Source organism: Phaeodactylum tricornutum, chromosome 12, assembly GCF_000150955.2.
Source record: "Phaeodactylum tricornutum CCAP 1055/1 chromosome 12, whole genome shotgun sequence".
In the NCBI taxonomy this organism is placed as follows: Eukaryota; Bacillariophyta; class Bacillariophyceae; order Surirellales; family Neidiaceae; genus Phaeodactylum; species Phaeodactylum tricornutum.
The window spans coordinates 831,197-856,552 of NC_011680.1; the positions used below are offsets into that span (position 1 = coordinate 831,197).

Sequence of the window (25,356 nt, forward strand, 5' to 3'; positions counted from 1 at the left end):
GACGCTTCGTCGGCGTCACTACAGGATCCCGATTTTGCCATGAAACGATTACTGGGCACCGTTGGAATCGTGAGTGAATGGGAATGTGTAGGCGTAGTGCGTGTGTATGTGAATGTGAATGTGAATACAGGATCGTATTGGTGGATGTTGGGACTGTGGAACTGTCGACTCGGTTGTTTGGACTAACCGTAACTATAGGTGTATCTATATCGCCGATACGCTGTGCTAATGGGAAAAGAAAAAGGGTTGGATGGTGGGATCCAGCGAATTTCGTGTTGGCGGCAGGTTTTCGAACCTACGTTACTGTTAGTGTTCCACTCACGGGAGGTGCTTGCTTGACCATTGGATGGCACGGGGAGAGATGCGAGCAGAACTCCGGAAGTGCCATAAAATACCCTGCCCTAATCATTACCTGGGTTACTTATAGTAACCCCGCCATGTGCGTGGCGAACGCATCGATGCCAAACCATCCCGTTAGTAGGTAACCTAATGTATTGCTAGCTAGGTAGAAGATACTGTGAATGCCGTTCGGGACATGGTCTGAGACTTTCTCATTTATACTTGACTGAACAAGAGACATCTTTACCACAACAATAAGGATTCTCGTTTGTCCCGGAATAATTATATTCGGTACAGTTTTGAAAAGGGAATTTTTGTGGCTCACACTTATATTCACGGTCAAATGCGACCTACTAACAGGAATGGAAGGGAAACGGAATGCGACAAGTGCCGTTGGAGTCGTCGCCGTCGTCGCCGCACCCGGTCATTCACACACAGTCCAGGAAAGCAACATACCATCACCGCACCAAGCCCAAACGACCAACGGTCGAAAGACACAACGAAGTGAACGCAACAGTCTACCGGTGCAGTGTTGCTGTCAATAAACCAGAGACACAAGACCCCGCTTTCACGTCTAGAGCAAACGACCACCGCCAGTACCGCCAGCAACACCAGCCAGTATCACAGTACACAAAGCAGCACGACACCAGCACAACACTAGTGTCAATCACCTGCCCCACATCTATCACTGTCAACACAGTAGACGTGCGTATTCACAGTCATCATCATGCCACTCGACGTAGCGTCCGGCAACGCGGACTCGAGCCAGTCGTCTCCCCGTAATCACCAAGCCGGTGTCCAGATCGATTTCGAAAGTTTGCGCTTGCGGGCCTCCTCGCTCGCCTCGCGCTGGAGTCGACGGATTACCGTAGATACCTTACGTCCGCTGCCCGTCTTTCTCGGCATGGAACCCAACTTTTGTCTCGCCGCCGGAGCCTTCACCCCACCCGTACAGAAAGTCTCCAAAACGGCACCCGAAAAAGTGCAGTCACGCCTTTCCCTCAATCTAGCCTACTTTATTACCAACTACGCCGTCGTCAGTTTGACCGTCGCGCTCATTGTTGCCTTGATGCATCCCGGAATGGTCTTCTTTCTCGCACTCGTATGGGGATTGTGGACGCTACACGCCTACCTGATTCGACACGAAATCGTCGTTGCCGGAATAGCACTACACACTCTCCTCACTGTCCAACACCGATTCTACGCGTTGTTCGTTCTCACCACCGTTGTGGTACTCTGGAAATGTCTCCGACCAGTATTACTCTTTCTCGCCATTACGGGCGTCTTGATACTCACGCACGCCCTGCTCCGGGATCCCAAACACATTGAAGCCTCCACCGCCAATACCTTCACGCACGGACACGCCAGCCACCGTGCGGGGACGCCGGACGCTACCGACGAAGATTACGACGATGGAGCCCGTAGCGGCGGCTCCAGCAGTAGTTCCGAAGTATTGGTGGAACGACCCTCCGCAAACGCCGCGCGGACCGGAGACGTTATTTAATAGTCGCATCAATGTCAATAGCACCGTCCGTGTCCGCCACCAACGCCTTTGCCTCCTACACCTACTTATCAACAGTAAAGACGTGTATATGCCTGCCTGCCTACCTATCTATACCTACACACGACAAATTTTTTGTAGTGAAGTGCTTTTACCAACAAACCTATTGCGTCTTCCCCCGTAGATAGAAGGACGGCGTCGTGCCAGCGTGGACAATCCTGGTTGCGTTCTCGACTTAATCACTCTTGATTCGCGAGTAAATGTAACGTACAAAGACCATGCTAAACTGGAAACCGGCCGCTCCCAACATCAAAAAGAAGGCCAGGCTCACAATCGACATGTATCCAAAGTAGAATGATCCCTGCAACACTCCATTCATCCCACTTCGTTGAAAGTAAAAATAAAATGAGTAAAGGAAGATGAAAACTCCCGTCATACCGCCATTCACGTAAGTAGTCCACCACCATCGGTAATCTTCACGTGCCAACTGAAAGTACAAGAGCGCCACCGTGATGAACGAGGTCACAATTACCAGCAACACAAATGCCAAAAAGAGAATACCGAACAGCGTGTAAATCTGGTGTCCCCACATTGACGCAAATATGTAGTGCAGCTCAATGTAAATGGCGGAAAACGGCAAGAAACCCGCAATGACGACCTGGAAAGGACGGCCACGGTAAAAGGGAACCTCGGTGGGGATTTCGCGGGCCACCTTGGTGGTTCGGGTCGGTGCATCAAAGTCGGCACTCGCGTAGTTCTTGGCCATGATACCTCCAAACACGGTCAACGGGAAGGAGACAAAGACGTAGAGAGCGACGACCGTCAAAATGGCGGTGAATGGCAAGGCACTCGTCGAGCCGTGCGCCAAGGCCAGCGAATTCACCCACAGAAAGACGGTCACAACGGGCGCAGGGAAGAGCGCAGCTTGCAACAGAATACAACGGACCCAGTTCTTGCCGTTCATTTGACGGTACAATCTAACCGCCGTGTATCCACCGACGAAAGAGGTGAGGCAGTAGAGCACAACCACTCCGGCAAGAATGGAACCGCGCCGGGTAGTGGAGATAATGTTCAATAGCGCCAACGTCAAATGAAATAACGTCAAGATCATTAGCTGATTTCCGGTACCTACCGCGGCGCAAAAGATGTCCGAGTGCTGAGGGAATCGAAAGACGTCTCCGTGAATCAGCTTCCATCCGGACTGTGCGACATCGGAGAGCCAAGACCGAGTGTCAGAGACGGGTCTAAGAAAGGCAAGCTTCTTCCATGGACGGTTCTGCCGTTATGCCCTCGTTTACGTACCTCTTCTTCCTCGAGTGTTTCGTCGTCCAATTCCATGTAGCGGGAGAAATCGTTCTTCAAGACCCGCAAGAGGATAATGGTCAAAAAGGCCGTGAGTAACAGGACTAGGACAATCGAATTGATGATGGAAAGCCAGTGAATCTCAAAGTTGGGGGGAACAAATCTCGATTCAGCGTAGCGGGACAAACGGTCCTTCCACGCGAGTTCGGGTTCCTCGAACCATTCCACCGAGTACGAGAAGGCTACTTCGATCGGTTCGGAAGTATCCGAAATATCGACACGACGCTCCACCTACACCAAAAAAAGGAATGCGTGAGGAGAATTTTGAGCGTGCGCAGCGTTCGCTTGCCTGTCCAATAAGCATACAACTTACATCCGTGGTGACCTTGGTGCTAACAATCTGGTCTCCGTTGAAACCGAGAACAAAGTGCAAATGCGGAAACAGAAACGTCTTGGTCCCATCGACTTCTCCCATTACCAAATCTTCATCCGTGGCATCACCGATGTATCCCCACATGGGGAGATCTTCAATGAAGAATTCAAAAAAGTAATCCTTATGGATGGCGTCCTTGAACTTTTCCAAGTCTTTCGTTTTCAACTCCGTTTTGCACAACAAACGCCAGTCGACCGAATCCTGAAAGGTAATTTCGTAGGGCGACGTTTCCCGGCGATCACCGACAATGTGCTCGCCCAGTCGATGCTTGATACGCTGGGCTCCCTTGCGACTTTCGGTTTCTCGACGAGACGAGGCAACAACGTTCTCCATCTCGGCGACTTCCTGTTCTTCCGCAGCGGTGGCGTGCTGGAAACAAAAGGGCAAGGAATAGTAACGGTACGTTTCGGTAGGGTTGTTGAAAGGTCTGGACACACGGACAAGAAGAAGAAGGTTAAGAGACTCTTCATGCCAAGCAACGCAAGCAATACGCTGCCAAGTGAACGTTTGGAACAAAGAGAGAATCAATTCTCCCCCATCGGCTCGGAACGTACCCGACTTTGTTGACTACCAAATGAACATCATCGTGTTCTTTGTAGTGTTTTCCGGCCTTTACACGTTTTACTTTTGCTCCGTCTCCTAGAGACAGACAACAAAGAAGCCAAACAACGCTGAGAATCGATTTCGTCATGGTCTTTAACAAAGTTTGTTTCTACCGGTGGGTGCGAGAGACCCTTCCTTCCCCCAGGCGATAAGTGTATGGATGTGTATGTATACGGGCGTCCTCTGTCGATTAGGTACGAGCAGCGAGTCGTTGGCTGTCTACCGTAGCGCTGTGGACGTGGGCGCTCCCGCGGTGTGTTCGGAGCGCTCGTGAATAACGGATCGCAATGACAAATGACTTTGGGGAACAGGCACACTACGAAATCCACGGAAACTGAATCACATAAACAAATTGTGTCGAATTTTTGTCGTATCACAAACACGAATACCTACTCGCATCAATTCCTAAATCATTTCCGGGTGTCTGTTCCCCCGGGTTCTCCGTGTTGCCGACAATGAGGCTGACAATAAGGGATCTCATCAACCTCAGTAAGTGATCCCATCAACCTGACCTAACTGTGATTTTAACAATGGTGTAGCCGTAGCCCAGTAGCTACTTCGGCACCTTGGACCAGACCTTCCTACACCATACATAGGCTAGCTATGAGTGACAACCTTAGAATCTTGTAAACTTTGGTGCACCATTCCCACCTCGCTCTAGGCTACCATCACTCTTTCTAGACTAGCAAGCTGCGGCTGTATATCGTCACATTGTATACATTCAAAATACCGTTTCCAAGACACACCGCGTTTCGGGTGGCCATTGCTTGCTATTTTGCAACTAGCTTCCTCCAATTTGCATCCGGCCGTCGGCATCAAATCCGGGCATGAGCATATCGTCGTCGCCGTTGGCGTTGGACCAAGGAGCAATGTCACCCATGCGCTCGGCTTCAATTTCCATGCGTTCCAGATCAAAGATGGACGTTGTCTGGTCCTTCCACATGCGGTCCTGTTGTTCCCGCAAAGTCATGCCTTTACCGTAAATCCGAGTCGCCACAACTTCCGCTTCCCCCGCAATCTTTTTAATGCGCGTGGCTAAATCCCCACGATCGTCGTCGTAGCCCAGGTTGCCAAAATTGAGTAAAACGGCCTTGCAAGCATTAATAAAGTCCGGTGGCGGAACGTCCGGCATGGGTTGCTCCTCGTCCGGGGCTTCTCCGTCGACCGCCTTTTGCGCATTCTCGGCCGTGCCGGGGACAATCAGGACATTCTTGGGCGTAAATGCTTCCTCCAGAATCTTTTCTCGCTCATTTGGGTCGTCTTCATGTAACAGTTTACGAATCAAACGTATTTCTTTGCTGCTACTCTGTTTGTCTTTTTCGTCCGTGGCCCGTTTTTTGAGTCGTTTCATTAAATTGGCCGCGTCAGTCGCACCGGCATCGCGCGCTTGTGTTTCGTTGGCCTCCAGCAACAGCAAAAAGGGTTCGTCCACTTTCCCTTCCCGTGCCAATCGCACAATAGCGCCTTCCATTTTCATGGGATCGCCCAAAGTCAAGACGGATTTGAGTGTTTCCGTGGCCGTGGCGATACGAATTTGCTGTTCCACCGCGAGCGCTTCCAACAAGTCCTTGGCGTCGTCGTCCCCGTTGTTGACGCGTTCCGCCAAAACTTTGACGAACTGCGCATCGAACTGATCGTAGTAACTAAAGACGACCGAGCGGGAGGTATCGCCCGCCCTGTACGGCGGCAAGACCTTTTTCAAAAGCCCTTCGTAGCTCAAACGAATTTCGGGCGTAATTTCCGTCTCGTAAAAGCTCTGTTTGACCTGTTGGCGGTCCATTTCTTCTTCGGTGGTTTGTGTTTCAATGGCGCGAGCCTTGCGTAGGACATCTGCGTTGGACATGGATCGTCCGGCATCGGCATCGGCTTCCGCGTCGGCGATACGCTGTTGCTCGACGGTGGCGGCTTCGGCGGCCTGACGTTGTTCGGCCAACTTGCTGACTTCGACGCGGGTTTGTATGTCAATGATAATGTCGTATAGATCTCGGAGTCCGATGCGCTCTTCGGGATCTCTGGACTTTTCAATTTTCTGGTCGAGCCACTGAATAAAGGGCGGATCACAGGCGAGGTCGTACTTGTTCATAATGTCGACGCGCGGGTCGTTGGTGGAAAAGACGAGATCCGCGAGGAACATTTCGTAGGCGTCGGACAAGTTGACGTCGTCTCCCTGATCGTCGTTGGTGCTGATGAGATTGTACGAGTCCGAGTTGATTTCGTCGAGGAGACCGTACAAGCGTGTGGACAACACGACGGTGCTGGCGGGGTAACGGAAGGCGTGCTTGCCCGACGTCGCCGCGGATGGGGCAGGCAGCACCGAAAAGGCGCGAGCGCTTTCGAACGTTAACAAGAGATTAAGAGCACCAGAGAATTTCATCCTGTGTTGTTGTATAGGATTGTTGTTGAAGACGACGACGAGCGAGGATGTTGTCAAGCAGTTTAAAATAGTATACTACGCAGGGGTAGAATCAAAGGTACGGCAAGTATAGAAAGAGAAAGAGAGAGAGAGAGAGAGAGAGAGCGGGTAGTGTGCCGTCGACAATAGGGTATGGAACGGATTCGTCGTGTTGATTGATTTCCTTGGGTCCGTTCCGAAGGTGGTTCCGCAGATTTGGAAGTTTCTGTGGTGTGGTGTGTTGGGACAGAGTGATGGGAAGTGTGTGTCGGTGACGACGAGGACGAAGGGGTGACAACTGCTGTCTGTGTCGACCGGGTAACTGGAGGAGACTCCCGACATCGTCCGGCCTTGGTACGAATACCAGTATTTGTAGGGCGTGCGTCAGTGAACCTACTGCTACAACTACCACCAGTACTACGACTACTATTACTGGTAGAGACTTACGGATGGAGTCCAGATATACCAGTCACCACCGTACGTCAAGGATCGCAGTATTTGCCCGACTTTTCTCGTCTGATGCGAAGGACTCCGGATTCCTCCACAAACAGCGATCTAGCTACTCTACGAGCTAGTAGAGCTAGAGCTCTCGCTACAGAGCCCTTTGTGGGAAACGAGACGGATCGTGACGATACCAACGACAAACCTGACTCTTTTCTCTCGCCAACTACTACATTCTTGTCGATTCCCAACAATGGACAACGTCAACTCACAGTCAGAGCAATGGGCTTCTATTACGGAATCATAACAATCAGTCAAACCACCACGGCCTGTGATGATTCGGTACGGAGTTTTCCTATTTGGCGTAATCGTCCTGTCGGTGGTGCAAAGGGCATCCTGGACGACGAACGCCTTGGTGCCCGTTATCCGCGTCTCATCCCTCCCTACCGGTAGTCGCTCACGCAGAACGACTGCTCGACCCGCAGAGAGCGACACGTCTAGAGAACATGCTGAATCGAAGACCAAGTCCAAGACTCCTCCTCCTCACGGCAGCAGTAGTAGCGACATTTACACCCCGCAGAGGGCGGGTGAGAAGTATCAGCAACAAGCACGCGAGCTATTGGCCAAAGCTCAAGCCTTGCGCGATCAATTACCCATCACATCTACATCCAGAACGGAATCGCGTGCCCAATCCAACACTTCCAATCTGTCGTTGGAAACCACAACGCAAGCAACGATTGTCTCACAATCGAAATGGAACGTTGCACGACCCGAAGACGATTCCGAGACCGACGAACGCGACAACTATCGTTTGTATCTGGACCTCGGACGCGAAGACGGTACCTGGATGGATCCACGTTGGGGTGCCAGCGGTCGTCGCATCGAAGGGTCCCTGGATATACAATTCCGTCGAAATAGTCACGCGTGTCCTGAACTAGCCAAGCACATGGTGAACGATAATCTCGCGTCACCTGCCTCGGCCTCCGTCGTACGCTCTTTGGCCACGGCTCCGGCCATGCGACTCCGTCAGGGCTTTGACGCAGCTGCGTGTCACGGAGGGGCCTACCGGCTGGATGGATTAGGGGAAAAGATGCAAACTCTGCGATTCTTGGTGCTCCTCGATGGAGTCGGCGTAGACGACAACCGCTACGGCGATGTGTCCATTCCATCCGGATGTCTCTACTTTTCGTTACCCGTCTTTGGTCCCACCGCCAACTCCCGCCTGTTCAACAACAATAACAACCACAACAACAATAACAACCCGACGGCACCACTCCGGCTTTCTGCCAAGGAAGGGATCGTGTCCGTCCGACAAATTGGCTGGCATACCGGTTGGCGACGCAGAGAGAGTCGGATCGTCGGGACCTTTCGGGCGGTTCCGTTGGTACAGGCGAGGAAACGGGACGGCTTTTGATACCGTGGTTGCGCTGCGATCCTTGTGGCCGTACTTTCTAGAGTAATAGAGGAGTCCTTGTGGCCGTACTTTCTAGAGTAATAGAGGAGTTGACATGGTACTAGTTGCACATGTACACGTACGTACAGATCCACGTACACATCCACAGATAGGCATACATACTCGTCGCTACTACGGTGTTTTTATTGGAGCATGGCTTGCAAAAGACTTTCGAGCCGTTCCGATCGCTTCGTATGCGGATCACAGTGTTCCCAAAGCAACCAACCCATGGGAACGTGACAGCGATCGTCTCCTCTCGCCTTGGGTGGTGGTTCCGAGGCCGCCGACGCAGGGTGGGACCGTCGGTGCGATTGGAAGGCCGTAGGTGTGACACGGGTATCGCGTTTGTGTTGATCTCGTTCCAAGGTTACGACGGCGGGTTCCCGGCCCGTATCGACCGCTGCAACACGGACCGGAAGGATGTGGGCTGATGCGTTGTCGACGTTACCGTTCCCATTGGCGGTGACGCCCAGTGGCCCCTCGGGAGATTCGATAGAGTCCACTTTTGTTGCGTTCGAAGTGATAGTAGTGCTGGCGGTCGAGCCCGGTGGTGACGGACGAGTCAAAGGAGTGGATGTCACGTTTTGATAGTGTCGTAGAAAGTAGTACGCAGTACTGACTACCAGAGTTATGGCGAGCAGCAACGCGACGGTCATTTGGCGCCGTCGTGCACGGGAGCGAAGCTTGGCGGAAGTTGTGGCGACGCGTCGATCGACCACGGCGGGCCGCTTGGTGGGAGTATTGTGGTTGCGGTTGCTGGTGCTGTTGTTCATGTTGTTGCGACTGTAATCCTTGAGCGGTACGTAATCGTCGTCATTGTTGTTGCAGTAATCGACGCGTTCCCAGAGTACTCCGCCGGCGTCGACTTGTTTGACGCGTGGCGGAACGGATACGGGTGTGTGTGGGGAGGAGGGTAATCCTTCGTGAGGGTTTGCTGTTTTGGCCGTGTGACTATAATCTTGGAGAGGAACAAAGTCGTCGTCCTCTTCGCGGGGAGGATCGAATGGTTCCCACTGAATGTCGTTGCTGTGTTGGTGGTTGCTGCTGTCATTTTTGTGGTGAGGGTCGCTGGCAGACGGCGACTCCACCGGGGATACGGTGCGATCCGTCTGGGCCGGGGAAGGCTTCTCGTACGAGGGTGAGACGGGGGCCTGAGCATCACTGGCACCCAAGGCTTGGAGGGCTTGTTGCATTTTTCGTGCGGCACGAACGGCGGCGTCAATGTCGGGATGGGATTCGCGCGAGGGTGTCGAGGGATCGATCGACGTTGTTGAGGAGAGTACGGAGGAGTGCCCATCGTCGTTGTCGTGGTCATGGTCGTTCTCGCTACCGTTGGGGTACGAAAGCGCACTGTCTTCCTCGTCGTTGTCGTTGTCTTCATTGTCTTGGTACGCTTGTGGAGTGACGTCTCGCAGAAGCATACCGAGGTCTTGACTCGAAGCCAGAGATGTCAGGGAAACCACGTCGCTGCGGGAATCCTGCTCGTCGTCGTATCGTCGCGTTTGGTTGCGGGATGCAACGGCAGCAGCAGAGGACAAGGAGAGTCCATTGCGGGGAGGCCTACTGTTATCGTTGTTGGTGGTGGTGGTGTTGCTGTTGTTACTATTCGTATGCCGGGTGCTGGGGGAAGAGGCGGATCGCATCTGATTCGCCAAACGCTCCGCTTCCAAGAGCATGCGTTCGAGTTCCTCTTCCGCCGACGATTCGTCTTCTGGAATAGCTGACATGGTTCCCAAGGTCCGAATCTCGTATAGGGGAGGACACTGTTCGGAGAGGAGGTATGGGAAAGGGACGTTTCCGATTGCAAAAGTCCGAGGTCAATCAGTGACACGCCCCGAAAGATGACTCCCTCGGCTGTGCTCGCTGGCTGGACCGGTGCGGGTGCGGGTGCGGCGAGGCACGCAGCACAAATACCTTTAGGGAAAACCCCCGTTCGGTGACTGCTTCCGTCGGACGGGAACACTTAGACTCGTGAAGTCTCGGATCGAACCGGATGTGCGCGCACCGCGCGCTCCGCAATCGAAGTGACTGTCGATCAGGCGTTGTGTTCGAAAAGTTTAGATATGATCGGGACAAACGGAATCTTGAATCGAAAGGGTATCTTTCGTGAGCGTCCGTCGTGCGTTTGTCAACCGTTGCTCGTTGAGACCATAACCATAACCCGGAGTAGCTAGAACCAGACTCACTGTCAGCGTCACTCCCATCCCACCACCGTAACGGTAAATTCCCTCTCTCTCGACCGACCGACCAAACGACCAGCTCTACCATTCCAGTTCGTCCCATGCCTGTATCGCATCCCCGACCATCCCGTACCGGCAACTCACTGTCACTTTCACCGTCCCAACCATCAATCAACGAACCAACCAACTCCTGACGTACCTTTCTCGTCACCATGAACCGTGCGGCTGCTTCTCCCGCCTCCACCAACACTACCTCCACCACCACCACCACCACCACTACCAACAACAACACTGAAACGGTGGCTCCACTCACCGCTCCCGTATCGGTCGTGGTGACTTACCAAATTCCGGTGGCTTCCAACGATTCCTCCTCCCATCGACTGGATCCAGCCGCTACCCACGTACCGAACGACCGCTACTCCTCCACGTTTCGATTCGACGACACCAGTGTCGATGATACCCACGACACGCGGTTAGGCTTGCCCTTGGGGACGGTTCCCATCAAACCACCGGCAGGATCCTACGCCTACAGTGGCATGCACGATCAAGGACCGCTACCGGAACCCCGACAAGGGGGCAGCCTCGCCGTTTTGATTGCCGGTGTCCAGCAGGCGAAAGCCAACAATGACGCATTCTTGACCCGCGTCATACGGGAAGAACAGCAATCGTCCCAAAATCCCACAATCAAGAAACCGCGGACCGACAGCTGACGCGGCAATCCACAGCGCCGGTGCGCTCGCATTCGCCGGCCTCGGGTCCTTTGGCGTTCGTTCGAATGGAACGACTGGTAGAGGCCAACCAACCAATCTCGAAGGTTACGGTCGTCCCCCGTTCGGCACTCGTATGCGGCAACGCAAAAGCGAGTGATTCTAGACTTGGTGCGACAGTTTCATCTGGAAGTCTACTGTTTTGTGTTTTGGATCCTGCGCGTATGCACGAGTGACGCTGTTCTCACATGGACGTTGCCGGTTGAAATGATGCCAAAACCAGGCTAACACAGTGAAAAGCATATGTTAAATGGAAGGCGACCATCCACCGTTTTGCCCGCACTTCCCAGTCTTACAAACAACTGTAACGGTACTATACACTAACAACCTACTGTAAACAAGTTCTACGCTGAACTGTATCTACTTCTAGCTAGCGTTGGCTTTCGCGTTAGCCTTTCAGGTCTAGCGAGGTAACCTTCGATCTTTTGGTAACACAAGGGGTAGGGTCTCGGGGAGACCGGAGGACTTTGGGAACAGAACGCAAACACATTGGGACTCCAGCCGCTATTTGTGTGTCCACCACGGCGACTGCCATTGGGACTCATATAGAGGCAGGCTCAGGCCAAGATTGACAGTGAATACTGGGATGAGTAGGAGAAGTTCTCGTGCACAAAGTAGGCATCTCGTTCCCCATTCTCCATCCGATACCGATACTTTCGCCCATAAAAGACCGGCCATCATGCCCAGAGGCAACGGCACCACCACCCATAGTGTTCGGGAAAAGGATAAACTTTTGACGCCCGTCATTTGGTGCATTCTCGTAACGGAAACGGGCGAGCGCTTCGCGTACTTTGGCTTTCGGGCAATTCTGGTGCTGTATTTCGTCTCTCTGGAATATTCCGAATCTCAAGCGATTGCCTTTTTCGCGTATACTACCTGTTTGGCTTATTTGTCACCAATTGCTGGCGCGCTATTGGCCGACGGACACTTGGGACGTTACCAAACAATCCTGTGGTTCGGCCTCGTTTACGTGATTGGCTTGTCCATTCTGACCTTCGCAGCAGCGGCATCCGAAGATGTAGATCTCGCGTATCGCCGAACGTTAACCTTCGTGGGTCTCTTTCTGGTGTGCCTAGGAACAGGAGGCATCAAACCGTGTGTGTCGGCTTTTGGTGCCGATCAAATTTCCATGCGGCCGGAGAATCACGACGGTGATGACACATTGGAGCGTTCTGTTAATAACGCCGGACCTGTCGCAATGACAAGTACCAAGTTGTATCGGGATAATCACAAAGCGATCACGTTGGCCGATACCGGACAAGGACCCAGTGAAAGGGATGGTCTGTTTCGAGAACCACCAGTCGATCCTCGCGAAACTGTCGTGGCACCCGACGGGGTCACATCTTCGAAGAAGAACGAGCAAGTACGAGCATTTTTTGCTTATTTTTATTTTTGCATCAACGTGGGGGCCGTCACATCGATTGCACTCGTACCTATACTGCGAGGACGGTACGGCTTTAGTGCCGCCTTTCTGCTGCCCACATGTTTTATGATTACGGCTATTCTACTCTTTCTGTCCAAACGAAACGAGTACATTCATCACCAGCCCGGTAAGGACGGATCTTCACTCAGCACAACTTTTCGTTTGTGCTGGTGGCTTATACGGGAAAATCTATGGTCGATTCCGTGGGTGCAACGCGCACTTCCTTGGGCCAAACCCGAACCACTGCAAAATCATGCTCCCGGACAACACACGCTGGTGCCAAACGAGGAAGACGACTACAACACTGACATGGACGCAGGTCTTAACGATAACACCAGTTCCGTTGATGACGACACAGTAGTTGAGAACGACACAAGGGCTTCACCCGACGCCGTCTTTCATCAACAACTCGATGACGCGGCACAAGCCGTCAACGTTCTGCCCATAATGGCCATGTTCCCCATTTTTTGGTGTCTGTACGACCAGCAAGGGTCGGTATGGACGCTTCAGGCTACACGCATGGCCTTGCCTGATGGAATGTTACCCGAACAACTACAAGTCGTGAATCCGCTGCAAATTATGCTCTTTATCCCGCTTTTCGATAGATACATTTATCCCGTGATGCAAGCGAAAGGATGGAATATTGCTCCTCTGCGACGCATGTCGTGGGGCATGATGCTGACAGCCATTTCATTCTTTCTAAGCGGCCTCGTGGAATGGTGTATACAAAGCCACGAACGAAACAGCGAGGCGATGATAAGCGTCTTCTGGCAACTTCCCCAAATCACTGTTTTAGCGATTGGCGAAATATTTATCTCTGTCACCGGTCTCGAGTTTGCCTACTCCACTTCCCCGGAAAGACTGAAAGCCTTTCTCATGGCTTTGTTTCTATTGACGACGGCCTTTGGAGATTTACTGAGTGGAATCTTGTATTCCACCGTGTTTGCGAATATGAATCGAGCGAAAATCATGCATACCTGTGCCTTGCTTATGCTGTGTAACTTGGGATTATTTGCGCTCGTGGTTCGGTGGTGGGAACGTCGCGAAGTGCACGATTTAAGGCGTTTACAGTCCCTCCAGGGGCTGGAACTACGAGAAGAGCGAAGAATGATTTGATGCGAAGGTGCACTGTGGGTGCGGCCTGGTCTAGATCCCTAACGACCTGATAAGTAACAGAAAGGGAATGTGACACAATAAACAAACCACTGGGAAACCTCGTGTGTTGCGCAACATAAAGTTTTGGGGTTTAAAATTATAGCATGCTGGTTTGTGTGTGCTGATCGTCGTTCTACTTAGGGTCGTGAAAGTTTCTTCATTGCCACGTGCAATTCTTGTCGTCGGCCAGCAAAGGTTTTTACTCTTGATACTTTTTGAAAAGAATGGCGGCATTGTGCCCCCCAAATCCGAGGTTGGTACTCATGGCAGCCTTGACCTCCATTTCTCGTTTAACGTTGGGAACGTAATCCAAATCGCACTCTGGGTCGGGCGTTTCCAGGTTGATGGTTGGCGGTACCATGCCGTGCAGAATGCTCTTGGCGGCCACAACCGCTTCCAAACCACCCGCGGCACCCAGTGTATGCCCCGTTACACTTTTGGTTGACGATACCACGAAGGTTCCATCCTTGTTGGTCGCATGCTCACCAAAAACACTCTTGAGAGCCATGGTTTCGAACTTATCGTTGTAGGCTGTCGACGTACCATGTGCGTTCACGTAACTGACGTCCGTCTTGGCAATACCGGCCTGATCCAGGGCCATCTCCATAGCCGTCGCCAGACCTCGGCCTTCAGGAGCGGGAGTTGTAATGTGATGCGCATCACAGCTGGCACCGTAGCCAACGAGTTCGCAATAAATCCGGGCGCCGCGGGCCTTGGCCGACGCCAAACTCTCCAGTACGACGACACCGGCACCTTCGCCCATGACGAAACCCGCTCGATCGGCATCGAATGGTCGGGATCCTGCTTTCGGATTATCATTGCAGTTCGTGTTCATGGCCTTCATGGCAGAAAATCCCGCAAAACAGAGTGGTGTAATGGTGGCCTCGGTTCCGCCGGCAATCATAACATCGGCATGCCCATCGAGAATCATGCCCATGGCTTCTCCAATGGCGTGTCCACCACTGGCACAGGCGGACGTGACACCATAGTTTGGTCCACGACACCCGATTTCAATGCCAATAACACCAGATGCTGTGTTGCCGAGGAGTGCGGGGATGGTAAAGGGTGAGACCTGTCAGGGAGCGTCGCGGAGCGAAATTCAGACATTTTGAGTGAGGGCTCGAAGGAAGAAAACTTGGGCGATTGGTGGGAATTCTCCGACTCGAGAGTTGCTACGGATCGTACACGTACCTTGGGTCGTTCGGGTTTCTGTGCCAGCTTGAGTGTTTCACGTTCAAAGGTTTCCACGCCCCCAAAGGCGGTACCCACCATGCATCCTACCCGGTCCGGGTTTTGTAAAGTTTCGGGCGTATCGCCGAGACCGGCGTCTTGGACGGCTTGTCGAGCCGCCGCGACGGCAAAATGCGTAAAGCGATCGTTGGAACGGACGTTTTTGGGATTGACGAAAAAGTCGTTGGGGTCGAACATGTGATCGGGAACTTCACTGGCGATTTGGCAGGGATAGTGGGTAACGTCAAAACGCTGGACGACTCCGAGACTGGACTTTCCGTCCAAACATGCTTGAAAGAAATCGTCGTGTCCAATACCGCAACCCGAGATGACACCCAACCCAGTGACGACGACACGGGTGGGATCGGAGTCATTGCTGCCGGAACTCATGGAACGTGGCGACCCAAAGCGGTTACCCCCGCCTGGGCTTTTCACAGTCAAGGAGTGTACCGCCGACAAGGACGGAGCCCAGGCTTCGAGCGAGCGGACTTGTAGACTACCCAGCAGTAGGCATGACTGCAATATAACGAGTTGTGTCGGTACGCCCAGAAACATGACGATAGAAATTGGATCCTAAATCGTAAGCGAGATTATGCACGAGGGACCTATTCACTGTGAATGAGAACGAGTTGTACCGAAGCTTTCCTAGAGAGGGATATACGTGAAGGGTCTTTGGAAGCAGAACGGCTTGTTGGAACGTTGCTTGTGTTTGTGTATGCGCGTTGACGGAGGATCAGGCGGGTTTTTAGAATGTGACCAATATTAATATAGGCAATGCAGCCACACACAAGGTCTCCTTTGCTGTTCGAGAGAGAGTAGGTAGATTAGGGCCCACACCGACCGACGACGACATCAACAGCAGTAGTCCACATCGCCATCAACACCGCCGAATGGAATGACAAAAGAGGACGCAACACGTACGCGTACGTAGGTGTAATCCTTACTCCTAAGCTGTGATAAGGTTTGTCCCAATTGGTGACGTACAAGAGCCAATCCTATTGCCTCGGAATTAAGCACTTTGACCTTCGTAGTACTCCATTTTTGTCACAATCCCGGCATCCGAAGACTACTAGAGACCCATCACACGCACTCGACGTGTGTTGATCGACTTGGCACCCAACAAATCCAATCCAAACGGCAGAAATCCACCGTCCCTTTTTGGTGAACAGACGCCAAACCAATTCGGTATTCCAACAACTTACAGTTCTTTCCTTACTCTTCTCGATATACACAAGTATACGTAAAAATGGCAAGAACCGTGATCCGCACCACTTTCTCCCCCCGTCGAATGGCACTGTCGATCGTTGTCCTTGTCGTTGCCACAACCATGTTTCAGCCGGAACGGAATGGAGTGACAGCCTTCAGTCCTCGCGTACCGACACATCGGTTCGCCTCTCGCACCCTTTCGACGAGTACATCCTCCTCTACCTCGTCCTTCCTTCGATCCTCTCCGCTGTTTGGTAGCAGCATTGACGATGGCATGTTACTCCGCGATGAATGCATTATCACTCCCGAAGGCTACGGCTTTTCGTGTCCAACATCTCGTATTCTCAAAGAATCCGGACGGGGCCAAGGTTTCTACAAAGCCTCAGCATCGGAATCCGTCATTGATGTCATGGAAGCCATCACATCGGGGACTTCCGACGTCGCCTTGGTATTTCAAGGTGACGAACTATTGGGACTCTTCACCGAAGCCGATTACATCAAGGTACGATCTAGCGCTTACTTGTCTTTGTCCTCTCGCCAGGGCTACCAGTCGCAGGGCACGACTCACTTTCTCACACATTCGTAACCATTGCCATATACTGGACTTCGTCTCTAGTTCGCACAAGCACGGGCCTTGGCGTCCAGTACGGAACAACAATCTGCCGAATTCCTCGTCGCCAATGTAAGGGACTATATCACTCCGGCACAAGATCTCATTGCCCTTTCGACGCAAGATACGGCCAACGTGGCCGTAGCTGCCATGAAACAGGCCGCCGTTCGTCACTTGATTCTAGCCGATACTGTGTCATCCGATCGCAAACTTGTTTCTTCCAGCCAGGTACAAGGCGTCATTTCCATGCAGGACGTCATGTCGGTGATTCAAAAAGATGAGCGCCTTTCACTTCAGTCGCTGGCCAAAAAATACCCCAACATTCAGAATCCCGTTGAACAAATGAAGGAAGAGCTGCGATCGACCGCCAATCAGCTATCCAATAATCCACAAACAGATAAGGAAGATATCATACGGGTTGGTACGGCCGTTTTGATGGCGTCCGCCGTTGCCGCATTCTTTTCGCAGTCGGTGTGGCTGCACGAACACGCCCAGCTCGTTATGATTGGAATCTTTGTACTCGGCTACATGGGCATTATTTTCGAAGAAGTCTTTGAATTTAATAAAGCCGGCGTCGCGCTCTTGATGAGCACCGGATTATGGGTGACCTACGCGGACTTTTACAACAGTGCCGGTACGGCGTCCACGGCTGTACTGGAGCAACTGGCGGAACAACTCTCGGAAGTATCCGATATTTGCTTTTTCCTCCTGGCCGCTTCGACAATTGTGGAAGTGGTGGACGCCCATCAAGGGTTCAAAGTTGTCACCAACCAAATAAAGACCACTTCCAAAAAGTCTCTGTTTTGGACCATTGGATTCCTGACCTTCTTTTTGTCGGCCATTCTTAATAACTTGACCATCACAATTGTCATGGTCAGTCTACTGCGCAAGCTCGTGCCCAACGTAGATGATCGTCGTTTATTCGGAGCCATGGTTGTCGTGGCGGCCAACGCTGGTGGTGTTTGGACGCCAATCGGGGACGTGACCACGACCATGCTATGGATTAACAATCAACTATCAACGATTCCGACCGTTCTCGATCTCTTTCTACCGTCGCTAGCATGCTTGGTAGCTTCCTTGGCCTTTTTGGTCAACAAGGTGGAAGAAGACGACTCTTTAAAGGCATCGACACTACCGGAACCGACCCCGTTGTCGCAACGTGGGCAGTTGGTCTTCTACAGTGGAATTGCCGCTCTGTTATCGGTGCCTGTCTTTAGCGAACTGACAGGACTGCCACCGTATCTGGCCATGTTAACGGGTCTTGGGGCCATGTGGACCCTGACCGACATCATTCACATGGGAGACAAAGAGGAAGGGCTCAAAGTGCCGGCGGCCTTGTCCAAATTAGATACATCCGGCATTCTATTTTTCCTCGGAATTCTCATGAGTATTGGCGCATTGGACAAGAGCGGCTTGCTCAAAAGTCTAGCCGTCTTTCTGTCGGACAACTTGCCCAGTCTCGATATTATTGCTACCGTTATTGGTATCGCATCGGCCTTGATCGATAACGTTCCGTTGGTCGCGGCAACCATGGGTATGTATGATCTATCCGAATATGGTACGGACGATAAACTCTGGCAGTTGATCGCGTTGTGTGCTGGTACAGGGGGTTCCATTCTAGTAATTGGCTCCGCCAGTGGCGTGGCCCTCATGGGACTGGAGAAGGTGGACTTTTTGTGGTACGCCAAGAATGTTTCGATCGGAGCCGCGGTAGGGTACTTCGCCGGAATTGCAACATATTTGGCCCAGTACGCAATCTTTCACGGTGATCTGCTGAACGGAATTCTACCGCAAGCAGCCGTCGCTGCCGATGTCGCGCAGCAGGCGGTAGCCACGTTGTTGTAAAAGTATTAGCAGTAAACACAGTCAAAATGCGCATCGAAAGCATTCAATTTATTTCATTAAATGTAAATCGATGACGAGAACAAATGTAGATTTTGATCATTCGACCGCCCTTGGGAATGTTTCAGGGTTGAATGTCTAGGCAATGTGTACTATACTGCGATAATCTCGCGGCTACAGGTTGGTCTCGTTGACCCACAACTTGTGCGGTGAGGCCCAGTCGACGGACAATATCAGTGGGCAAAGCGTAAACCGGGTCAATGTACCGATAGGGCTTGTTTTCCGTGTTGTCGTGCAAGTGACCCAGCAGGCTAAGTCCGGCAATCCCGAAGAAAGTATGAAAGACATCAGCCATATCGTCCGGTCGATCCGCGATACCTCCGTCCTCGTCGTCTTGGCAACGTAGAATAAAGCCCGCTAGCTTGTCTCCGTTGATCCACTCCATTTTCCCCAATATCGAGAGCGCCGAGAGGATCCACCAAGAGTAACAGACATCGGCTTGTTTTTCGGGTCTCCCGTTTAAACCTCCCGAATCGACTTGCCGCTCGGACAACCACCAACCTAATAGGTCGATGCCGTCTGTACCAAGCAAATGCAGCGACTGGGCAATGGCCAACGCCCCGACGCAACAAAAGACTTGTCCGGCGTGGGACTCGGCCCCAATCACGGATCCGAAACCACCGTCCAAATTCCGACACTGCAGAATGTATCGGGCAGCGGCAGATACGTCCAGCTTTTCGAGACAGCCAAGGATGGAAAGACACGAAAGTGCGCAGTAAGTAAAGCGGGTGTCGATCTCACCGCAGGATTCGCTGTCGTTGTGGCTACCAACGGTGATGCAGTCTCCGACGAACGATCCGTCCGGTTGCTGCAAGCCGACGACAAATTTCACAATGGCGTCGCGCTGCAACCGTGGATCGTCGAGTCGATCCGCCAGTGCAAGAATTTGCAAGGCGGACAAGGTATACAGGATGTGAGCGTCTTGGGAAGCGTTTCCCCCGAATCCACCAGCTGGAGCATCGTAGCAATCGTCCAGTACCCAGTCGACTATCGCTTGACGCGTGTTGTTCACCACAACGTGTACACCCATGAGTCGATCAACCTCTTGATCCGATGGTAGCAAGAGAGAAAGCGCGGTCAAAGACCAGTACACACCAGACATGCGCAGATGAGCGGTGAGGGCGCCTTCGTACGAAGACGGAGTGTCGAGTTTGGCGGCCAAACCCGACACGTAGTTCACATGAAGCGCATCGTAAAAGGGCGGTTCGTTTTCGAGCAGCACTACATTAGGGCTGACGGTGTGGAGCTCTTGTGGCGGAATGGCGGTGTCGGACGCCATGTTCCGGTTAATAGCTTGGGACTTGGATAGTCAACGGAAGAATGGGAAGAGACAGGCCAGTTTTGTGATGCGCTAATGTAAGTAGGGTACTGCCGACTCGCGGTACCTTACATGACCCCTTCATTCACGTACAGAACGTCAAAGACCGATACAAATCCGGGTTTAGAAGCTCCGGGTCTTCCCACAAAGCGAACGCTTTGCCAAGAAACGGCCGAAATGACGCAGTTCACTTTTTCTGCACAGACAGCTCCATAAAACCCACACATTCACGGTCCTATTCAACTCCCGACCATGGCCTTGCCTCGCCGGCGAATCTCCGACCGCGTTGTCCGAGTGGTTCCTTACTTGAACTTTGCACTGAGTGCAATCTTTTTGCTTTCGTTTCACGTCTATGCCGCGGATACGCTGACTTCCGACAACGCGACGCTTTGGGAGCGTCTCACAAAAGGTCCAGAAGCCTTGGAACCCTTGGACAAGGTCTTGTTTGCCGTCCTAATTCTTCTAAGCTTTGAGCTTTTGGATTTCTTTAGTAAGCATTCGGGATGTGAGTAGCTAGCTACGAAAACGCCGAAGCAAATTAACTCGCACTCGACTTCAATGTCTCACAAATTTTCGTGTAACATTAAATGTTACGCAACGTCTCTCCAATATTTGCAGCTTGGTTCCGTTCCAAACTCATTCCCGTACGGGGTAAGCACTTGGATGAATTGACTGTAAAAGATCAACTCTTTATTGGTATCAGTAAGGCTGCCACAGCCCCTTTCGTGTACTTCTACCTGCGCTTTGCATATTTCGAACCCAATGTCGTTTGGGATTTGGCTAACCTACGATTCGCCAATACCGTTGCTCCCTTACTGGCATTGTTCATCGTCTACGATTTCTTCTACACCATTCTGCATTGGGCTCTCCACATTAAAGCCATTTACGGATACATTCACAAACACCATCATCACCAAAAAGCACCCAGTCGGGCCAATGTGGATGCCGTTAATGTGCATCCCGTGGAATTCTTTCTGGGCGAGTACAATCACTTGTGGACGCTGTTTCTCTGTACGAGAGTTGCACAGATTCACATCCTGGGAAGTCTCCTGTTTTTAGCCATTGGTGGATTCTTGGCCGGAATTAACCATACCCGCTACGACATGGTCGTTTCTTTCTGGGGGGTCCGAATTTTTGATTCCAAAGCACATGACGTACACCACCGCATTCCTCAAAGCAACTACGGACAGTACACCATGTTTTGGGATTGGGTTTTTCAATCCTACCGGTAAGTTGCACCGGGCTCTCTCCAGCTTTGCTGATCCAGTTGTGCTCTGCCTATCTCGCCACTCATATCCTACGTGTTTTCCTCCGCGACAGAGCATACAATCCGAACGATCGCGTCAATCCGGAAGCACAGCTGGATTTGAAGACGGGCAAGTCTATGGAATACGGTAAGCGTAAAAAGGTGCCTTAAAACCGCGCCACACAGTTGAGCATGTGCTACGTTTGGTTGGTGTCTAGTGTGTATTCGTACAGGCTTAATGTTAATCGATCCAGTTTTGTAAAGTGTTACAACCTTGCTTTTCTTGGAAGCGTTCCATAAAACGGCAAATGCTCCTTGTCTTCGATGTCTCGCAACGGCAGCAAGGTATAGGCACTGGCACCGTCCACATTCAGTACTGTCCCCGTTACGTAGGAAGCACCTTCGCTGAGCAGCCAAACGACGGCCGACGACACTTCCTCGGGCGATCCAAAACGCCTGGCCGGCATGGCGGGTAACAATCGTTCCACAAACATTTCTCCCGCTGGTCCGTAGTTTTCAAAGCCGCTCTCCGTCCAAATAATTCCCGGTCTTACACAATTGACTCTCACATTCGATTCCATCCATTCAGTACTTAGAGTCGCGGTTAAATTTTCTACGCCGGCCCGAGATGCACCCGAGTGGCTCATCATTGGCATGCCGTTCCGGTTTCCGAGGGTAATATTGACAATGGCTCCTCCGTGTTTATCCATATATTGCGTGAACGCTTCTCGGCACACCAGGAATGTGCCTGTCAAATTAGTTTCGACGACAGCCGAAAACCCTCCCTTCGAAATGTCTTCGGCAGCGGAAATGAATTGCCCGCCAGCGTTGTTGACCAGCAGATGTAAAGCATCAAAGCTTTCCAAAACCCAAGCTATCAAGTTGCGAACCTCATCCTCTTTGCGAATGCTGGTCGAAGGCCCCGCAACAATCTTTCCCGATACCTGAGTTGCGTTCATCCGGTCTGCGGCTTCTTGGCAAGTTTGACGATTACGTGAGGCAATCACAACGATCGCACCCAGACTAGCTAGTTCGGTCGCAATCGAAAGACCGATGCCCGTCCCTCCACCTGTTACCAGCGCCACTTTCCCCTCCAATAGACCGTCTCGAAAACAGCTCTTCCAAGGTGTGGACATGACGGCCTTGTTTGTTTCCAATTCCAGAGCTAAGGAGAGCTTGTAGAACGCATCATACTCAGCTATCGACTGTAAAAACCCTTATGCGCACCGGATGCTTTTACTAATTCTGTTATGTTTACAGTTATTTAGAGTCACGCCGGACAAGGAGTGACAGACAGGCTGTTTGTTCTGTCACTTTTTCGACCGCAGAAATGGTATCACCTAGCTAAAAAAAGGAGGGGGGGGCATACCAATCGATGTGTAGGTAATCTCTTTACCGTAAAACTAAGAGACGTTAAGGGTAGTGCTGGCCTGGCGGAGACAGGGCTGTGCTTCTGGCAAAAAAGGCACTTGTTGCGACGAGCCACCTAATCAATGCTTTCCTTATTAGACACATTTTGTAGTAATAGTTTCGTTGGTGAATATGATTTGTAGCAATATGTAATCCATGAGATTCAAAATGCAAGAATCAGCATTTTGGCCGAGATACCAAAAGTCTTTCACAGTCAGGACGAAAGCGAATCTAGTTTAGCATTTCTAAAATTGCAAATTACAGCAGCGATAGCCAACAACATTGTCATTACTAGACATTAGTAGAGCGCACACGAACTCGATCGGCCCTCAAGCGAAGCACAACCACGCAAATCAGTTGCGGAACGTAATTTGGTCGCTGTGTGTAGCATACAACCGAGGTAAGATCTTTGGTGTGGGCCGACTCGGCGTCCACAAGCTGTTAACAGTTTAACCGGATATTGATGCTGAGAAAAAGTCAGTTCCTGGCTTCTTCGGATATGGGTCCAGCTTCAGCCAAAACAGTTGTGAAACAAGCTCTCCTACATCAAATAGGCCGTCCAGAGGGTATATTGCTTCGTCTTCCATCAATGCGTCGTCTTCTGAAGAAATATCTTGCTGCAACATCCGCTGCAGCTCCATCATATCCATTTCACCGACATTTCGATCTTGTCCCCTATATGAGTTCTTTCTCGGTTTTGAGTCAGCAGGCTCGTCTCGTCTGACAGCCTTAACATTTTCTTGCATCAAGGTGGCAAGGGGAACTACTGGCCGAACAATACAGTATAGTGGAAATTCCAGATTGACCTGAAACTCTTCATTTGTGCGAACGCAGCGTTGCGTTACGGTGGCAGTAACGGATCCTTCCACCTCCACACCATTCGTCCCAGCGCGAGATCCCCCGATCCGTTCTTGGCGTAATTTGAGCGAAGCACTCAGCTTTGCAATATCGGAAAGGTCAAAACGGTCTGCAAGGGCCTGACACTCTTCCTGCGAAGCCTCGATGTCAATATCGTAGTCGCGTTTGATCTTCAAAATACGGCTCGGCTGCAGCTTGCGAGAAAACTCATTGGGTGGGAGCTCTATTGAGTGTTTTACCCTGAAAAGGCGAGTTTGCAATCGATGCGGTAAGGCTGATGTATGTTGAAACTGCCGAGATGTTCTAGGGTGCAAAAAAGCGACTGTCGAGGACAGCGTCGAGACAGCCAGCAACGCGACAGGGAAAATAATGTGGAGCATGGCGAAGTAGTGCTACAGTTCAAAATCTGCCTTGCGTGGATTTTTTTCTCCGCTGTTGAGATCTGGTACTTTCCCGTACGCAACAATTACTGCAACAGACATCCACTTCACAATCTTTTCTTGGAAGTAGACGTGACGATGGAAGGTCGTCTACCAGTAAAGTAAGACCTTTTGAATAGAGCAAAGAACGTCGGACCGAAATTGATGGCTGCGCCCAATTTTGTGTTTCGACTTTTTTAAATTGCAATCCAGTTATTTTAAAATTCATTTTTACTGTTTACAGCAATTGTAAGATGAAAATTTTGCCGGCTGGTGACTCACATAATGTCAGCCAACGATTTCTTCATTCCTACTCTCTATTAGCTAGAGAAACAACCGGTTGAGAAAAGCTGGGTGAGACGAAAGTGGCAGAATGATATGCCGCCAAGCGGATGGAAAGCTATCGGAGCCGATCGCGATCTTCGAAGTCAAAAGCAGCCTACTTTTTGGGTTCCAGAACTAATTCGTATCGTCACTATGTCGCTGTTGAAGTACCTTTTTTTTGCCGAGTTGGTTTCCTCCATTGGTGGATTTTATTTACCATCTTGTTCATCACGAGGCGGCGGAACCCCACTATGGGTGAAGCGTCCAGATTTTCCTCAGCCTTTATCGTTGGATCGCCGGCGGGCTTTGGAGGGACTACTGGCAGGAGTAGCAACTGGGGCATTTTTCCCGTTTTCTTGCTACGCGCTTGATTTCGATGCCTTTATGAGCAAAGAATTGGAAAGCAGCTCGGCGAGCAAAACTCAGTCTCTTTCAAGCGACGCAGCACTCTGTAAGTATGGCCAACCAAGTGCACAGACCGGAGAAGCTTGTGTGCGAGCAGGGCTTCCCACCACGAGAGCGAAGGGGGGCGTCGATGCGTTCGGAAACATTAACCGTGGTGATTTTGTAAGATGCAAAAAAGTATATGAGAACAAAAATGACAGCTGGGTCGAATCGTGGAACTGTGAGTAAAGAGACTATATTGCATGGTAATGAAGATTGGCAAGGACCGCCTGCGATGCTATGAGTTGCTGCCAACGCAATTTAAATCAATTTTGCATTCAATCTTCAACTAGCTCTGAAGCTGTAGATAGACGATAAATACTATATACAGCCATCAGGGGAGATTTGGTTGGGAGTACGCGTATGGATGCGATTGGCCACCAGCAGGCCAGGCCAGGCA

The 25,356-nt window shown here is 51.4% G+C and overlaps 15 protein-coding genes across 15 annotated transcripts; 8 read left to right on the plus strand and 7 right to left on the minus strand.

Annotated features, from left to right (window-relative positions):
• Positions 1 to 1,066: 1,066 nt before the first annotated feature.
• PHATRDRAFT_47212 (predicted protein) lies at positions 1,067 to 1,996 on the plus strand (the record flags this gene model as incomplete). The annotated part of the gene is made up of 1 exon (XM_002181234.1): positions 1,067 to 1,996. One exon carries the CDS (start codon positions 1,067 to 1,069, stop codon positions 1,841 to 1,843), a length of 777 nt encoding a protein of 258 aa, XP_002181270.1. The 3' UTR covers positions 1,844 to 1,996.
• Positions 1,997 to 2,075: 79 nt separating this feature from the next.
• Positions 2,076 to 4,176, minus strand: PHATRDRAFT_13662 (predicted protein; the record flags this gene model as incomplete). Its single annotated transcript, XM_002181414.1, has 5 exons — positions 2,076 to 3,041; positions 3,143 to 3,433; positions 3,516 to 3,842; positions 3,918 to 4,002; positions 4,130 to 4,173. Coding segments are annotated over 5 exons (1,713 nt in total), but the record flags the coding sequence as incomplete, so codon positions are not given.
• A 601-nt stretch (positions 4,177 to 4,777) lies between these two features.
• PHATRDRAFT_47215 (predicted protein) lies at positions 4,778 to 6,825 on the minus strand. The gene has a single exon (XM_002181415.1). It carries the CDS (start codon positions 6,550 to 6,552, stop codon positions 4,960 to 4,962), a length of 1,593 nt encoding a protein of 530 aa, XP_002181451.1. The 5' UTR covers positions 6,553 to 6,825; the 3' UTR covers positions 4,778 to 4,959.
• A 1,132-nt stretch (positions 6,826 to 7,957) lies between these two features.
• PHATRDRAFT_37363 (predicted protein) lies at positions 7,958 to 8,425 on the plus strand (the record flags this gene model as incomplete). Its single annotated transcript, XM_002181235.1, has 1 exon — positions 7,958 to 8,425. The coding sequence occupies one exon, from the start codon at positions 7,958 to 7,960 to the stop codon at positions 8,423 to 8,425; it is 468 nt and encodes a 155-aa protein (XP_002181271.1).
• Positions 8,426 to 8,607: 182 nt separating this feature from the next.
• On the minus strand, positions 8,608 to 10,191 carry PHATRDRAFT_47216 (predicted protein; the record flags this gene model as incomplete). The annotated part of the gene is made up of 1 exon (XM_002181416.1): positions 8,608 to 10,191. The coding sequence occupies one exon, from the start codon at positions 10,189 to 10,191 to the stop codon at positions 8,608 to 8,610; it is 1,584 nt and encodes a 527-aa protein (XP_002181452.1).
• Positions 10,192 to 10,856: 665 nt separating this feature from the next.
• Positions 10,857 to 11,354, plus strand: PHATRDRAFT_47217 (predicted protein; the record flags this gene model as incomplete). The annotated part of the gene is made up of 1 exon (XM_002181236.1): positions 10,857 to 11,354. The coding sequence occupies one exon, from the start codon at positions 10,857 to 10,859 to the stop codon at positions 11,352 to 11,354; it is 498 nt and encodes a 165-aa protein (XP_002181272.1).
• Positions 11,355 to 12,090: 736 nt separating this feature from the next.
• On the plus strand, positions 12,091 to 13,950 carry PHATRDRAFT_47218 (predicted protein; the record flags this gene model as incomplete). Its single annotated transcript, XM_002181237.1, has 1 exon — positions 12,091 to 13,950. One exon carries the CDS (start codon positions 12,091 to 12,093, stop codon positions 13,948 to 13,950), a length of 1,860 nt encoding a protein of 619 aa, XP_002181273.1.
• Positions 13,951 to 14,188: 238 nt separating this feature from the next.
• On the minus strand, positions 14,189 to 15,609 carry FABFa (3-oxoacyl-[acyl-carrier-protein] synthase; the record flags this gene model as incomplete). Its single annotated transcript, XM_002181417.1, has 2 exons — positions 14,189 to 15,061; positions 15,181 to 15,609. The coding sequence occupies 2 exons, from the start codon at positions 15,607 to 15,609 to the stop codon at positions 14,189 to 14,191; spliced, it is 1,302 nt and encodes a 433-aa protein (XP_002181453.1).
• An 856-nt stretch (positions 15,610 to 16,465) lies between these two features.
• On the plus strand, positions 16,466 to 17,368 carry PHATRDRAFT_37368 (predicted protein; the record flags this gene model as incomplete). The annotated part of the gene is made up of 2 exons (XM_002181238.1): positions 16,466 to 16,927; positions 17,042 to 17,368. Coding segments are annotated over 2 exons (789 nt in total), but the record flags the coding sequence as incomplete, so codon positions are not given.
• Positions 17,369 to 17,536: 168 nt separating this feature from the next.
• Positions 17,537 to 18,812, plus strand: PHATRDRAFT_42116 (predicted protein; the record flags this gene model as incomplete). Its single annotated transcript, XM_002181239.1, has 2 exons — positions 17,537 to 18,727; positions 18,750 to 18,812. 2 exons carry the CDS (start codon positions 17,537 to 17,539, stop codon positions 18,810 to 18,812), a joined length of 1,254 nt encoding a protein of 417 aa, XP_002181275.1.
• Positions 18,813 to 19,085: 273 nt separating this feature from the next.
• Positions 19,086 to 20,238, minus strand: PHATRDRAFT_28577 (predicted protein; the record flags this gene model as incomplete). The annotated part of the gene is made up of 1 exon (XM_002181418.1): positions 19,086 to 20,238. A coding segment is annotated over exon 1 (1,131 nt), but the record flags the coding sequence as incomplete, so codon positions are not given.
• Positions 20,239 to 20,507: 269 nt separating this feature from the next.
• On the plus strand, positions 20,508 to 21,487 carry PHATRDRAFT_37371 (predicted protein; the record flags this gene model as incomplete). The annotated part of the gene is made up of 2 exons (XM_002181240.1): positions 20,508 to 20,760; positions 20,874 to 21,487. 2 exons carry the CDS (start codon positions 20,508 to 20,510, stop codon positions 21,485 to 21,487), a joined length of 867 nt encoding a protein of 288 aa, XP_002181276.1.
• A 280-nt stretch (positions 21,488 to 21,767) lies between these two features.
• PHATRDRAFT_37372 (predicted protein) lies at positions 21,768 to 22,637 on the minus strand (the record flags this gene model as incomplete). The annotated part of the gene is made up of 1 exon (XM_002181419.1): positions 21,768 to 22,637. The coding sequence occupies one exon, from the start codon at positions 22,635 to 22,637 to the stop codon at positions 21,768 to 21,770; it is 870 nt and encodes a 289-aa protein (XP_002181455.1).
• A 545-nt stretch (positions 22,638 to 23,182) lies between these two features.
• On the minus strand, positions 23,183 to 24,225 carry PHATRDRAFT_47222 (predicted protein). Its single transcript, XM_002181420.1, has one exon. The coding sequence runs from the start codon at positions 24,147 to 24,149 to the stop codon at positions 23,361 to 23,363; it is 789 nt and encodes a 262-aa protein (XP_002181456.1). The 5' UTR covers positions 24,150 to 24,225; the 3' UTR covers positions 23,183 to 23,360.
• Positions 24,226 to 24,490: 265 nt separating this feature from the next.
• PHATRDRAFT_47223 (predicted protein) lies at positions 24,491 to 25,271 on the plus strand. The gene has a single exon (XM_002181241.1). The coding sequence runs from the start codon at positions 24,567 to 24,569 to the stop codon at positions 25,143 to 25,145; it is 579 nt and encodes a 192-aa protein (XP_002181277.1). The 5' UTR covers positions 24,491 to 24,566; the 3' UTR covers positions 25,146 to 25,271.
• The last annotated feature ends 85 nt before the right edge of the window (positions 25,272 to 25,356 follow it).

What these genes read in the sequence shown, in the direction of transcription:
- PHATRDRAFT_47215 (XM_002181415.1), bottom strand. Translation starts at nt 6,552, where the DNA reads ATGAAATTCTCTGGTGCTCTTAATCTCTTGTTAACGTTCGAAAGCGCT.
- PHATRDRAFT_47222 (XM_002181420.1), bottom strand. Translation starts at nt 24,149, where the DNA reads ATGCTCCACATTATTTTCCCTGTCGCGTTGCTGGCTGTCTCGACGCTG.
- PHATRDRAFT_47223 (XM_002181241.1), top strand. Translation starts at nt 24,567, where the DNA reads ATGCCGCCAAGCGGATGGAAAGCTATCGGAGCCGATCGCGATCTTCGA.